The sequence below is a fragment of the Trachypithecus francoisi genome, unplaced genomic scaffold, assembly GCF_009764315.1.
Source record: "Trachypithecus francoisi isolate TF-2019V2 unplaced genomic scaffold, Tfra_2.0 Lachesis_group11, whole genome shotgun sequence".
Classification (NCBI taxonomy): Eukaryota; Metazoa; Chordata; class Mammalia; order Primates; family Cercopithecidae; genus Trachypithecus; species Trachypithecus francoisi.
This window is the reverse complement of record NW_022681456.1, coordinates 68,762,106-68,777,440: the sequence shown is the minus strand read 5'-3', so window position 1 is coordinate 68,777,440 and position 15,335 is coordinate 68,762,106. Positions and strand designations below refer to the sequence as shown.

At 41.3% G+C, this 15,335-nt stretch overlaps 1 protein-coding gene across 3 annotated transcripts in view; it reads left to right on the top strand.

Annotated features, from left to right (window-relative positions):
- Positions 1 to 1,427: 1,427 nt before the first annotated feature.
- The window catches only part of MSRB3 (methionine sulfoxide reductase B3), a 186,786-nt gene continuing 172,878 nt past the window's right edge, over positions 1,428 to 15,335 (top strand). The window contains exon 1 of one of the 3 annotated variants that reach the window (XM_033221380.1): positions 1,428 to 1,726. In XM_033221380.1, coding sequence (XP_033077271.1) covers positions 1,510 to 1,726 — 217 coding nt within the window. In that variant the 5' untranslated portion in view covers positions 1,428 to 1,509. Of the gene's footprint in view, positions 1,727 to 2,280; positions 2,381 to 15,335 lie in introns of those variants that run through there. The other 2 variants (XM_033221381.1, XM_033221382.1) reach the window with 2 other exon arrangements.

Sequence of the window (15,335 nt, the reverse complement as noted above, 5' to 3'; positions counted from 1 at the left end):
ACTTATGTAACACAAGGCTATAAAAAAAGAGGAAACGGAGGGAATACTGAAGAGTTTCTTCAGTATTTCCAACTACCTAGGTTCTAGCTTCCTAATTAAATAGTCATTTTATGTGTCATTTAAATTCTTTATTCATTGCATTACAATTTATTCACCATTACTTTATCTGGGTCATCTACCCTTAGTCCCATTATAATTGCCAATGCATTAAGGATGACAATTTGCCCACTTGCTATGTTTAATTCACAAGATGTGGTTTTTTCAGTGCCAGATGTTTTGAGGTGAGCCACTTGCAATGGACTGTTTTTTGGTGTATGTGTTTTAATACTTTGCCAGAATTGAGTTTGATTTGAAACAAGGTTTTTGATTTTCAAATATAGCATTTTCAAACAAATAGTGTGATGTACAAATTACCATCACTTTGGTTCATGTTGAAATAATCCACACTCTAAATCTGTTTGACATTTACCCCTTAAGTATTTTGGATCAATAAATCATTTCTGTATCATCTAGCATCTTAAAATGTTTGTAACTACTTAACACCCTATATCTCCAGGTCCTGTCCCATTAGTTTCAGGGAAAAAAATATAGTAATTAAGACATAATTATGTTGTCTTGAAAAGTTAAGGGCCACTTGGACTTGATTACCCAAGGAGTTATCAGTGCCAAGGAAAACTCAGGCAATTACAGGCTTGGGCCTGTAATTAAACATATAGGACTTGACGTTTTGTTCATCAGAGGTGGCAGCTTCTGAATGAATTACAGCATTGCATTTTAGACAAGTTACGGTAAATACAAAACAAGTGTGTGGAGGGGGTTGAGGGGGTGGACATGAATAGAGATTGGAGCCACGTGGAGAGAAAGACCAGTGGAAACTTAAGCATTTTGTTGTGAAAAACTATTGTTCAGCCAGCCTGCCTGGGCTCCATATATGGTGTTCAAATATAAGTTTGGGACTAGCCCCTTTCTTCAATTTTGGCCGAGAACACACACACACTCACCCTCCTCTGCTAGAGAGGGCCAGCTCACCTGGAACGCGTATTATAGTGAGTGCTTGTTCGGTATGTATAGGATGGCCAAGTAACTAACTGGCAGCGCTGCTCCTACCTCACTCTCCCACAACTTTTTATCCCCTCACCACCAACGCTCTCAACCCCTGACACATCTTCCCACAAGTCCCTGGCTCGCTGTCCGGTCTCTTCGTGTTGGTTTGTCTGTTTCCCACTCCTTCAGCGGTCTCAGGTGGAACACGCCAGGTGGGCGCTCGGCTGTGCTCTGGGGTCCCGAGTTGGAAAGGGATGCCCCCTGGCAGAGGGCGGCCGGCAACCCTGGGGAGGAGGAGGAGGGGGAGGAGGTGGGGGGGAGGAGGAGAAGGAGGACGGGGCAGAGGAGGAGGAGGAGGAGGAAGAGGACAGGGCAGAGGAGGAGGGAGTTGGCGGCCGCAGAGCCCCGGGCAGCAGGCCCCTTCCGCAGCCGGCGCGCTCCGTGGTCCTCCCTCGCTCGTCTCCTATGCTCATATTTGGACTCGGCTGCCCGTGCCCAGGAATTTCCCGTCATGCCTCCTGCCGCCCCGTCCGTCGCCCGGAGCCGGGGAGGGAGGGAGCGAGGTTCGGACAGCGGCGGCGGCTGCCTGGCCTTTCCATGAGCCCGCGGCGGACCCTCCCGCGCCCCCTCTCGCTCTGCCTCTGCCTCTGCCTGGCCGCGGCTCTGGGAAGTGCGCAGTCCGGTAAGTTCGGGCTCCCCTCCCCTCTCCTCCCCTTCTCGCCTCACCCCTCCCACCCCGACCCTGCCACGTTAGGGTGTGACCCCGAGCCCGGATTCCATTCCGCGCCTGCTGCGCCCCCTCGGCCGCCTGCGGAGACAGCCCCTGCCTCAGCCAAGAAGGGGAGCAGAAGGGTTGCGCCCCGCGCCAGCGGTGAGGGGCCGAACGGAAGGAGGTCAGGGCTGGCTTCCCCCACACCCGCCGACGGGAGGCGTCTGGCAGCCTCACTGACACCTTATCCTGTCCCGGAGCGAACCTGAACCCGCGGGAGCCTCTCGCCCCGCGCGGGCCCCGGAGAGAGGGTTCTGGCGGGGCAGCCCGCGGGAGGCAGGGGAGGGGTCCATCCCGGAGCCCTCTGCTCCGTGCGTCGGCCCTGCCAGGGTTGCCGCTCAGATAACGGGCCCAGGGCGTGGGAACCGGCCCGCCAGGCCTGCGCTTTTCGCCGCGCGCCTCGGAGAGGACAGGGGCGCCAGGCAGGCGGCAGGGAGGGGCGCACCCGGGAGCGCACCCGCCGCCCGCCCGCCCTCAGTGCGCTGCTACCCTGCTGCCGGGCCAGACTACCGCGGGCCCGGCTGGCATTTCACAGGCCAAAATCGAACAGAACCCCTAGTTTGCCAGGTATCAGTTTTGTTTTGTTTTTAAGCAGAAAATGGCATCCAAGCCTATTTTTGAAGTTTTACACTGGACTATTTCAAGTCAAACTATATGAATGAAAAGTGCTGTTCTTACCTTATTTGGTTTAGGGCTAATAGCTATCGGAAGTGGCAGTTCTGAAGTCGTTACAGTAAGATTTCATAAGATAATCTTCTTGAATCATGTGGAAAATACTAGGAGGGAATTTAATATCAGATTATTATTTTAAAAAGCAGTTATTTGAAAGTACAAAGGTAGGGATAAAGGTAAATGTGAAATTGCATGGACTTTTACATTTGTGATGAGTAGTCGTCAAAGCTTCTTGCTTCTTAATTTCATCTGGAATGGAAGAACGTAAATTATAATTCCTTAGAGCTGAGATTACTTAGGAGATTTCAGTTTGCTTTTGTTTTTGCTACCAATAGACTAAATTGTCAAATAAGATATGGCAAACTAGGACTCAAATTAGTTGAAACCTGACTCTCTGAAGCATAGATTATATTCAGTACTCTGTGGTTTATCTCTTCATATTTTCATTTGCAGCGCTGTTGGCAAAATCGATTTGCAAAGACAATTTTGTCTATAAAAAATCTTCAGGGTTCATATAACTTACAAAATTGTCAGTTCAGATTAATGGCAGATATTTACAATATTTAATTTTATTAAATTTGCAATTTGTAGATAGTAACTTGAGCAGTGATATCGGTTTCAAATTTGTTTCTGCATAGTATTGTTTTTCAAAAAACCCCTGCTTTTTATAGGTTCGTATTTTAGAAGTAACTTTAATGGCACTTCTTGGGAAATACAACAGGTTCTAATTTCACATTTTATCAATGGATTTCTAAAAAATACTGTGCTGGATAGCGAAGAGTGGATTTTATTGCCAGGAAATACATGTATGTTTTCTTTTTCCTCAGTGATGTGTTGGCTTATCTAATACTTGTGGTGAACTGGCCTTCGAAGACCAAAATCCACTGTACTGGCCCCTTGCCAGTAATTTCGAACACCAAGTTTATATTTGAATCATTTAAACATATATTCTTTTAATTTTGGTCCCAGCTGATATATCAGTCTAATTTCTGATGACTTTTATTAGGGTCGTATACGAATATCTGGAAATTTTTATATTAAGATAAGTAGCTCTTTGCCATCTAGAATTTCGTCACAGTGCCTAAACTGTCTGGCCAAGGTTGCAGCATACAATGTAATTGAGATTTTGAATCAACACATTGCTTTTTGTTTTTAAAAGTGCTTGTTCCAGTATTTTAACTAAGATGGTAGGTAATCCATTAAGTCAGAAATCCTTACTGTTTTGCTCAACTCAAAAGAATATCCAAAGACTATCCCAACAGTAAGGTTCATCAGCTTTTCTAATACATATGCCACTTATTAATTAAAAATAGATTTTAAGGCCACATGTGGTGGCTCATGCCTGTAACCAGCACTTTCGGAGACCATTCCAGGAGGATCGCTTGAACCCAGGAGTTGCAGACCGGCCTGGGCAACATAGGGAGACCCTGTCTCTATAAAAATTAAAAAAATATTAGCTGGGCATAGTGGCTCACTCCTGTGGTCTTGGCTACTTGGGAAGCCGAAGTGGGAGGATTGCTTGGGCCGGGGAGATCAAGACTGTGGTGAGCCGTGATCACACCACTGCATTTTTGATTCTGTCATAATCTGGTCACAATCCCTCTAATTTTTCTGCACTTGTATAATTAATTTATCATAGTTATGGATTTGGTTGATGAATCTGATTCCCATGTTTAGCTTCTTGGTAAAATTATTAAGTTGGACAGTTTCCATGTCTCTTCTAACTCCAAGATCCTATAATATTGTTTTTGTTTATATAACTCTGCAGAGCCACCTACTACATGTGGTTCAAACTTCTGATTGTCAGCCTGTAACTTGCTATACATGTCAAACTGGTCTACCATAGCCAAATGTGATGGGTGTGGTCCAGCTTTGGAGAATCTGGATCTGTCTCAGGATTGTGTTAACACCTGGAACATGCACAAAGATACATACATACCTGGACAGATTCCATGTTAAGCATCTATTACTTTTTCTTCCTCATCTAATAGCAGAAAGTGCTGGTTATGTCATAGGGTAAATGCCTAACTGCTTTTCGGGGATAGTTAAGCCCAGGCCTTAAGACAGTTTAATATTCAGTTTTGTCATTTAGGTCTGGGTTAGGGATACTGCCAGAGAACATCCAAACATTCCCGTGGTTGGGAAGGCTAGTTATCTGTGAGCATTCCAGATGAAATAGCCCATAATGGGTTATCACCTTTGGATCTTACCTCAGAGAAGATTGAGTTGGATCTACCTATCTGATTTAGCAGAATTAAATTTAATTTGGATGGGAGGGTAATCAGCTATTTAATTTGCCAGTCGTTAGTATTTCTTATTGCTGTGTCTCAAGGATTTACTTTGAATATTCTGTATTTTCTCTTTCCTGGCCATGATGGACTTTCCTTTTAAAATGCTCAGCACAAGCTGAGTGTGGCAGCTCACGCCTGTAATCCCAGCACTTTGAGAGGCCGAGGCAGGCGGATCACCTGAGGTCAGGAGTTCGAGACCAGCCTAGCCAACATGGTGAAACCCCGTATCTACGAAAAATACAAAAATTAGCCTGGCGTGGTGGCGGGGACCTGTCATCCCAGCTACTCAGGAGGCTGAGGCAGGAGAATCACTTGAACCCGGGAGGCGGAGGTTGCAGTGAGCCAAGATCATGCCACTGCACTCCATCTTGGGCGACAAGAGCAAAACTCTGTCTCAAAAACAAAAGAAAACAAACAAACAAACAAACAAACAAAAAAACTTGCTCAGCACAGTCCCTCATCCCTGTTCATATATTTGTCTGTAGAGTATGCTGAAGTCATATTTATGGCTTTAAGGGAAGTACAGAAAAGGAAAGTACAGAAAAGATCAGTAATGCATCAAACAATTGACTTTATGAAAGATTTTGGTTATTGCCTTATTTAAGCTTCTGTTGCAAGTAACAGAAATGAACTAGTTTTAGCAAAAAGGAAGAAAGGAATTTGTTGGAAAACCATTGGAAGTCAAATGCAGGCAGACCTCATTTAGGGCCTGAGATCAGGGACTGGAAAATCTAGAATGTTTCCTGTGTCTAGTCTTTGTTTGCTTCACTGTTCTTTCTTTACTGGTGTTTTTTTTTTTTTTTTCTCTTCATGGTTAGATGTGGCTGCTCAGCAGCTCCTGAGTATTTATGTGTCCCTTCATAAGGAGGAACTATATTATTAAGCCTTGATCCTAAATTCCTGGGAGGTAGAACCTGATAGACACAGTTTAGGTCACATGGTTGACCTAGATTTTCCCTGAAGTCTCTTCTAATTCTAGAGTTATCTGGTGTACATAGTACAGTCATATAGATAGTTTGATTTTGCATTTTTCCATTTTATGTTATGAGGTTATAGTCCTTAAAATGAATTGTGAACATTTTCTTTGATAACAACTAATTCACTCTGCAAATAATCATCTGCATATTTTCAGGAATTCACTGAATAAAATGCTGACCTCCATTGGCTCTTTAGGATAAGCTCATTAAAACTATATAAGTGGTGGAGATATTTGAAATAGTAATAGTTTAGGGACCAAGAATTAATCAGTTGTTTTCCTATTTCTCACACATATCTAACATTTTCTGCCTCTTCCTTTCCTTTAGGCTGTTCCTACTGCCTGGACCTCTTCTCTATCAGAACAGGTTGAAGTCCTTAAGGCCTCTCAGATGGTAGTTTGTGACATTTTCCTCATGCCACAGAATTTGTAATTTCCTTGTGCTTCTAAGGCGTTTTGGACCATGGTTGGAGTACAAGTTTTACTATATTGTCTTGTGTTGTAGTTAAGTCCATATATATTCATCTTCACTAAACTATAAATTCCATATGTCAGTGAATCACCTAGAATGTTTTCTTTCTTCTTCTTCTTCTTTTTTTTTTTTTTGGAGATAGGATCTCACTCTGTCACCCAGACTGGAGTGCAGTGGCACACTCATGGCTCACTGCAGCCTCGAACTCCCTGGAATCAGGTGATTCTCCCACCCCAGCCTTCTGAGTAGCTGGGCCTACAGGCACCTGCCACCATGCCCAGTTAATTGTTGTATTTTTTTGTAGAAATGGGGTTTCACCACGTTGGCCGGGCTGGTCTTAAACTCCTGACCTCAAGCGATCTCCAAGCCTCAGCCTCCCAAAGTGCTAGGATTACAGGCATGAGCCACTGCACTCAGCTAGAAGAATTCTGATAGGCTCTCAGCATCCATTGTTCCAGGTATAATTATTCTGACTTTTTCAAATACTCTGATGCTTTTATGGTATCCTGCTTGCTGCTGTCTTCTTCTTTTGAAATTGGAGTTCAATCACTCTGCTCTTCTTTCTTAGTACTTGTCTGTTTCCTAGATTTTACAGGCTTTTCCATGAATACTCTTAATTTCCTGTATGAAGACAGAATATACAAATGATAGGATGCTTTCCTGTAACTGAGATGGCAGGGGGAAGGAGAGGACAGCAACTTATAGGAAAGAAATCAGCTTTTGTGGAGCACCCAAAATTTATCAAATCAGATAGAGAGGACAGGTGTAGAGGAAAATGAGCATGTATAAAGAGGGATAATGGACAATAAAGTACAAATATGGAAAATTAAGTGGAAAGCTTTTAATGCTGTTAGGGAACTTGGATTGGGTTAGTAAGTTATGAGACTGACATTTTTGATCCTTGAAATGTCATAATCAAAGGTGAATGATAAGTTGTATAATCTACTAGTTTAGAGAATGAATTGAATTGGGAAATAAGTCATAGGACCAATAAAGAAGTGTTTTGAGAGTTTCTCTTAAGGAATGAAGACCTAATGAGAGTAGCAGCACTGCGGTAGAAGTGTTGCTAAAGTATATTGGATAGAAATAAGCAGTTGGATATTGGCAAAGAAAGGGATGAATAAAAGGTGACATGTAAGCCTGGGTGATGGAGAGAATATGATCTCAGCAGGTTTGTGGGTGGAGGTAAAAATAAGTTTTGTTCTAGATCTCTTGCTTTTGAGGTGCTGGTAGGATATTCCTGTGGAGATGTGTAGTAGAATCCGAAGTGTGAAACTGGAACTTGGAGGGAGAGATCAAGGCTGGAAATAAAACATGTATGAGTAACGAGAGTTAAAAATAGAAGAAGAGAGCATTTGTTAGCTGGAGTAAAAGGAAGGGTATAGGAAAAGCATCATAGAGAACAGAGAATTTGATCTGACTTTAAAAGATGCCGAGTCTGTATATGGCGTTCTGTTCACGAGCTTTCCTTGTTGAGGGGACATCACATTTACTAACTTGAGAGATAATACGTGGGAAATGTTGGACACAGAATACTGCATCCACAATGACTTTTCTGAACTACAAAATCATTTCCCCTTCTTCCTTGCTTAACCCTCCCTCACTGGCTTCTTATCTTTCTTCAGATAAAGGACTAACTCCTAAATGTCTTCATCATCACCAGTTTGAACACACATTCTGTCTCACACTCCTCCTCGTTCTTCCCTCTTCTTCCCTAAGACTGGACAGAATGTGAAGAAGATATGATTTCCACCAGATGGAGTATTCTTTATACTTTTTTGGGTCCTTTATGGTCACTTTTTATGGCCGTGGTCAGGTTCTTATCCATAAAATAATTATTGATAACTTCCTAAAGTGAGAAATAATGATAAATCACATACTGCCCTCTTTTTTACAGAATTCTTTGCTTGCTTTATCTCTTCAAGTGTTCCTGCAAGGTTCCTGTACACTTACTTGAGTTGGCCACTCCGGTCACTGTGCCGTGATATCTGACACTTGGCCATGGTAGTCTGGGGCAGCATTGTTACTGGGCATTGGTATGATTGGCTTACCCAGTTATGTGCTGATTTGGAAACCTCAGGGCGATTTATTGATACTTGGTTTCCTAAAAGAAAGTTGAGGGAATTTATTTTATGAGAGGGCTTTATTCACACAGATTAAAGAGGTTTATAAAATGCAGAGATGCACCTGCAGACCTTTTCCCCATATGAATGCTTCAGAATACCCACACCCTCCTGACCCAGTTCTCTCTTGCTACATTCCAACACAAGTCTACTGAAATGAAATCTCTGCCTTCTCCAAAAACCAAAGATGATACCGAATACCACATCTATCAGTGAGAAGGCCTGCCACTGGAAGAATGAAATACTCTAACTAAAACCAGTTTAAGCAACACTCGCAATTACTATCTCACCTAATCAGAAGTCTAGAGGTAAGAAGTGCTGGTGTTGGTGCAGCCATTAAGCATTTTTATCAAAGATCCAGACTTTTCCCGTCTTTTCTCTCAGCTATCCTCAGATTGCTGTCCTCAGATTGCTGGCAATGAATCCCAGCTTGGCTTCAAGATGGCTGCCACACAAAGCATAAAGAAAGGGCCTGGGCAAAATGGGTTTCTTCTTAAATGGCTCTCTGACAAGGAAGGGAAACCTTTTCCAGATACTCCCATCAGACTCTCCGTATATCTAATTTCCCCTCACTCTCAGAACGATCGCTAGTAAATATCCTGGGGTTGTGCACCATATCTCCCAAACAGTTTGGAATTCTGTTATCCAGAAAAGAAGAGATGGTTTTGGATGTGCAACCAGAAATGCCCACCAATCTGTACTGAGCAGGAATAAAGAAAAACATGGCAGTGTAAAAAAAAAAAAAAAAAAAAATGTGGAGATGAATATAGGTGAAATAGAGAAAAAATGCTGGTATAGGAAGTGTTTTCAGCTGGGTTTGGTGGCTCATGCCTTTAATCCCAGCACTTTGGGAGGCTGAGGCAAGTGAATCACTTGAGTCCAGGAGTTTGAGACCAGCCTGGGCAGCATGGTGAGACCCATCTCTACAAAAACTACAAAAATTAGCTGGGCATTGTGTTGCATGCCTGTAGTCCTGGCTACTCAGGAGGCTGAGGTGAGAGGATTGCTTGAGCCCGGGAAACAGAGGTTGCAGTGAGCCAAGATCGTACCACTGCACTCCAGCCTAGGCAACAGAGTGAGACCCTGTCTCAGAAAACAAACAAAAATCCCCCAAAAGCCAGGAAGTATTTTCTCAGGGTCTAGCTTCCAGGTGAATGGTGTATCCTGATTCTAGGTTTATAAAAATAGTGTATTGTTCATAACATTTGTCTAAAGTGACACATTTACATACAGTATATAGTATTGAGTAATTTCCAACTCTTTAAAAATAATGGGAACCCTTCCATGTGGTAGTAATTATGTTTTTGGTATCTGTTGACTGAGAAAATACGTAACAACAAAAGCTACTATAAAACTTTGAAATAAGTTCTTGTAAATATAAAAACATTGTCATACATTTGGAAAGTATACATGTGGAAATTATGACTTATAGGGTCTATGGACACTTGATTTCTTGCTTTATGGATACTCTTAGGGAAGTTCTGGTCTCAACTTTGAGTAGCTCATTGTCGTCTTGCTTTAGAATGTGGGGTATAGGGGAAACTTCTATTTGAAAATTTGAGCCATAGCGGAAATTTTGGAATGACAGGGAAACTCCTCAGGATCCTCTTACAATAGCATTTGTGTATGTTATGCCAGACAATGTACTTTATACTAAGACTGGACTTTTAAATCGTCTCAGGGATTAGAAGTCAATTACAATAAATAAATACTTTTTAAAAATTATATTTTTAGGTAAATGAGCATTGTTGTTAGGACTACAGTGCTATTTTAAAGTGAAATTTAGTTGATTTGCATGTGAGTATACACCTACAGGTCTCCGTTATAGCCATGACATGTCTTCTGTTACTATAAATTACATAACAAATCCTTATGGTTTCTTGGGTCACTTATTTTATTTAAAGACAAAAACATCTTTCAGTACGTATGTAAGACTTAAGGCATTATTGAAAATAAGCCCATGCAACATAGTATTAAAAAAAAAAAAACAAAAACAAAACTCAAGGCCAGGCATGGTAGTTCATGCCTGTAATTCCACCACTTTGGGAGGCAAGGAAGGAGACACTTGAGGCCAGGAGTTTGAGACCAGCCTGAGCAACATAGCAAGACCTTGCCTCTACTAAAAATTAAAAAAAGAAATTAGCACGGTGTGGTGGCACGCACCTGTGGTCCCAGCTCCTCTGGAGGCTGAGGTGGGAGAATTGCTTGAGCCCAGGAGTTCGAGGCTGCAGTGAGCTATGATTGCATCACTGTACTCCATTCTGGGTGACAGCGCAAGACCCTTTCTCAAAAAGAAAAAAAAAAAAAGCAAAACCAAAAACTGAAAAACAACTCAGGACAGTCCTTGTATAAATTAGTAGCCCTAAATTTTATGTTTGTTCTTTCATTTCTCTCTCTCTCTTTTTTTTTTTTTTTTGGAGACAGGGTCTCCCACTGCTGCCCTGGCTGGAGTGCCATGATCCCAGGCAGGATCATAGCTCACTGCACACTGCAGCCTTCACCTTCTGGGCTCACGTGATCCTCCCACCTCAGCCTCCCGAGTAGCTGGGACTACAGACTTGTGTCACCATGCTGGCTAATTAAAAAAAAATTATATAGAGATAGGGTCTCCCTATGTTGCCCAGATAGGTCTTGAAATCCTGGACTTAAACAGTCCTCTCGCCTTGGTCTCCCAAAGTGCTGGGATTATAGGCATGAGCCTCCACACTCAGTACATTTCTTTTGTTTTTATTATGTTTGATTGTCAGAGAACCTGAGTTTGGTTGGGGTTGAGAGAGAACTATAGGGCCTATTATAGGTGAATACTTATTTTATCTTAGATTAGTGGTGTGTAGCTAGCGCAAGATAAGTTCGTATCTTCCTGTAACAGTCCAGATTAGATAGGGCAATGGGTGAGAAGTTGTTTTGCAACTCTGATCTCAGTAATTGAGAGCAAAAAGGAAAAAGTGGACTGTAGTCCCCCTTGTTTCTGATTTTGTGGGGTGCGAATCCTTCTAGTTAGATTGTCTTAGGGGACCAAGAAGAGGAGGGTTGAGGGCAGAGCATGTTTACCTACATGCAGAGCCACTTGAAAAATTGTAGGCTCATTTGCATATTTGCATCCTTGTGTACGTGTTCATGTTGCAGGGGAGTCAGTGTGGTATTATGAAAAGAACATTAGACAGTGAATTGGAAAACTAGATTTTTCTAGTCCTGTTCTTGCCTGAGTCATTTAAACTTCTTGTGCTTCAGTTTTCATATCTGCAAAGTGAATGAATTAGACTGGGTAATACCTGATGTTGCTTTAAGATTCAGTAGGCTGGGCATGGTGGCTCATGCCTGTAATCCCAGTACTTCGGGAGGCCGAGGTGGGCGGATCACCTGAGGTCAGGAGATTGAGACCATCCTGACCAACATGGTGAAACCCTGTCTCTACTAAAAATACAAAAATTAGCTGGGCGTGGTAGTGTGCGCCTGTAGTCCTAGCTACTCAGGAGGCTGAGGCAGGAGAATCACTTGAACACAGGAGGCAGAGGTTGCAGTGAGCCAAGATCATGCCACTGCACTCCAGCCTGGCAACCGAGTGAGACTCCGTCCCCCACGCCTTCCTCCAAAAAAAAATTCTGTAATTTATGGATTATTTTAAAGTCTCCAACTTTCCTTAAGTTTTAATGGAAAAACATATTTAATACAGTGTACAAAATTGTGTCTTCTTTTTAAATATTTTGTTCAAGTTGACTATCTTGTGCAATTCACTATAACTGTTACACTGCATCTAAGATCTTGTGTTTGAACTTCCTAGCCCAGTGTGCCCAGTAATTTGATCTATTGGCAAAGTTACATAACCCTTTTAAAGATTTAGTATTTAAAGAATAGATTACAATGTATCAGAAGCATCATATTAAATATCCCATCTGAAGTAATGGTATTAAGCCCTAGAAATTATGTCTTTCTAAATATGCAGCTGGGAATTGCTTATTTATGCTTGACAATGGATTTCAGATGAGAAAAGTCCTCATTTAGCAGGATATATTACTGTCAGAATTTGTCTCTGATTACCCTATTAAATGTATTTAACTCTTAAGGTTAGTTAATCTGGTCTTACTGTTAAAAAACTTCACTGTGAGTTTTAAAGAAAAAATCTTGGCTAATTTGATGATTTTAAAAAGTGTCTTCTCTTGCCTGTAGAGTTTACTTGTAAGATTAGTCTTTTTTATGAGAGAATATTTTATACACAAAAAAGAATATGTAGTGTCTATAAAAGGTATAACAAGTATTTTTTAAAAATCTGGGTACCCCCATCCAGCTTCAGAAATGGAATGTGAAGATGCCTGTGAGACACACATTTCCTCTATTCAGAAGTACCCACATTCCTATATTTTGTGATTATCGTTGAACACAAATAACTGATAAACTCTTGCTTTCTTTATAATTGTATCATAGATGTATGTCTCTATATCATATTGTTCAGTTTTGCATGTGTTAGAACATTATATAAATGTTATCGGCCAGGCGTGGTGGCTCACTCCTGTAATCCCAGCACTTTGGGAGGCCGAGGTGGGGGGATCACCTGAGGTCAGGAGTTCGAGGCTAGCCTGGCTAACATGGCAAAACCCCGTCTCTACTAAAAATACAAAAGTTAGCTGGCTTGGTAGCACGTGCCTGTAGTCCCAGCTACTCGGGAGGCTGAGGCAGGAGAATTGCTTGAATCGGGAGGCGGAGGTTGCAGTGAGCCAAGATCGTGCCATTGCACTCCAGCCTGGGTGACAGAGTGAGATTCTGTCTCAAAAGAAAAAAAAAAAAGTTATCATCTGCTGTGTATCCTCTGTGACCTGCATTTTTTTTTCTTTGTAAATTGTATTTTAGGTTCAAGGGATACATGTGCAGGTTTGTTACATGGGTAAAGTGCGTGTCGTGGGAGTTTGGTGTGCAGATAATTGTGTCACCCAGGTAATCAGTATGGTATAAGTAATTTTTCAATCCTCACCCCTCCTTCCACCCTCAAATAGGCCCCAGTGTCAATTGTTCCCTTCTTTATATCCATGTGTACTCGACGTTTAGCTCCCACTTAGAACATGTGGCATCTGGTTTTCTTTTCCTGCATTAATTTGTTTAGGATTATGGTCTCCAGTTCCATCTATGTTGCTTCAAAAGCCATGATCACATTTTTTATAGCTGTGTAGTATTCTGTGATGTATGTGTACCATGTTTTCTTTATCCCCCACAAAATTATGCTTATATTATCTATATTGGTGTATATAACTCATCTTTCTAAAACTTAGCATTTCTTTTATTATCCATATGTTTTTCTCCTTTTTAATTTATTTATGCTCCTTGGTCATTTATCCATTAGGATTCTTGTGTTTTCCTATGGAATCAAATTTGTATTTTCTCCTATTGCTTTCTAGCTTCATTATCTATATATTTAAAAATAATAATAATAGTGATGATAACAGTGATAATAGCAACTACTGACATACAGATATGTACTATGTATCAGGCACTATTCTAAATATTCATTTATTTATTACAGTTTTATCAAGGAAGTACAATATCATCATGATAAATCATATATTAAGGTTAAGGACTGAGGCAAGAGTGTTCAGTAATTTGTATGACTGTGATTTAATCTGGCAGTCAGGCTCCACAGTCCATGTTTGTAATCATTACACTACTTTGACTCCTATGTAGTCTTTTCTTCTAGTTATGCTTTTTCCCATTTAACTTTTTAAGATATTTAAACATTTCTGTGACAGTCAAAAGAGAACGGCCCTAGTGTGATGTTCAGATGGGTTCTACTGTACAACACCAGTTGCTCAAAGCCATGACACAGTGTAATTTTCCATGATTTTGTTCTATAGATCTTTCAAAAATTCTCTAGGATTCACTATTTCTTTTCTTTTTCCTAACTGAGGGGGGGAAGTATGCCTTATTTATTATCCTTCTAAAATATTTCAGTTTTTCACTTTTGGTCTGTGGTTTGAAATTGATTCCATTGTTTTCCTGTATGTGTTCGAACTAGTTTCTTCATATTTGGACAATGCCTTCCTCTTTTGAAAAATATTGATATGACTTTAGATGAATCACTTAATCTTCCTGAGCTTTGACTTTTTCAAGTAAGTTGCATCTGTTAAGTAATGAATATTTTAAAATCAGACATATATAATTGCTAATCAGAACTCCTTTTCAGTATGAATTAATTAACCAAGGGAGATCATGAGGGGAAATACAGAAAGTTTTTGATAGTGATTGGAAACTACTGATTTTACCCAGACCCCTCAAATTACAGAAGAAGAAACATTGGCAGAGATGTACCACAATTTTCTTCTACAGCTTTAATTTTTTTTCTAAGGTAGCTAATTATCTTTTTTCTTATATTCTGTGGCTTTTTTTTTTTTTTTTGAGATGGAGTCTCACTCTTGTCACCCAGGCTGGAGTGCAGTGGCACGATCTCAGCTCACTGCAACTCTGCCTCCCAGGTTCAAGTGATTCTCCTACTGCAGCCTCCCGAGTGGCTGGGATTACAGGTGCCTGCCACCATGCCTGCCTAATCTTTATATTTTTAGAAGAGATGGGCTTTCTTCATGTTGGGCAGGGTGGTCTTGAACTCTTGACCTCAGGTGATCCACCCACCTCGGCCTCCCAAAGTGCTGGGATTACAGGTCTTTTCTCTTGATTTCCACACCCAGCTTCTGTGGCTTTTTTGATGTCTTAGTTTTTCCAAGCTCTTGGGTAATTTCTTAATATCTCTTATTTAAGCATGTTTAAATATCTCTCATCTTAAAAGCAAAAAGGCTGTTCAAACCTGCCCCCACCCCATGATCAATCTATTTTACAAGTTGCTTACATCCTTGCTGTCTCTGTTTATCTGCCATCCATCCAAAAATATGTATTGAGCCCTGTTACATGTCAGGCACTAACTTGTCTAACCTGAGGTTACAGTATGGACCAGAGAAACACAGGACCTCATTCTCAGGGGCTTTCCTTCACAGTTTGGAACCAGCATGGC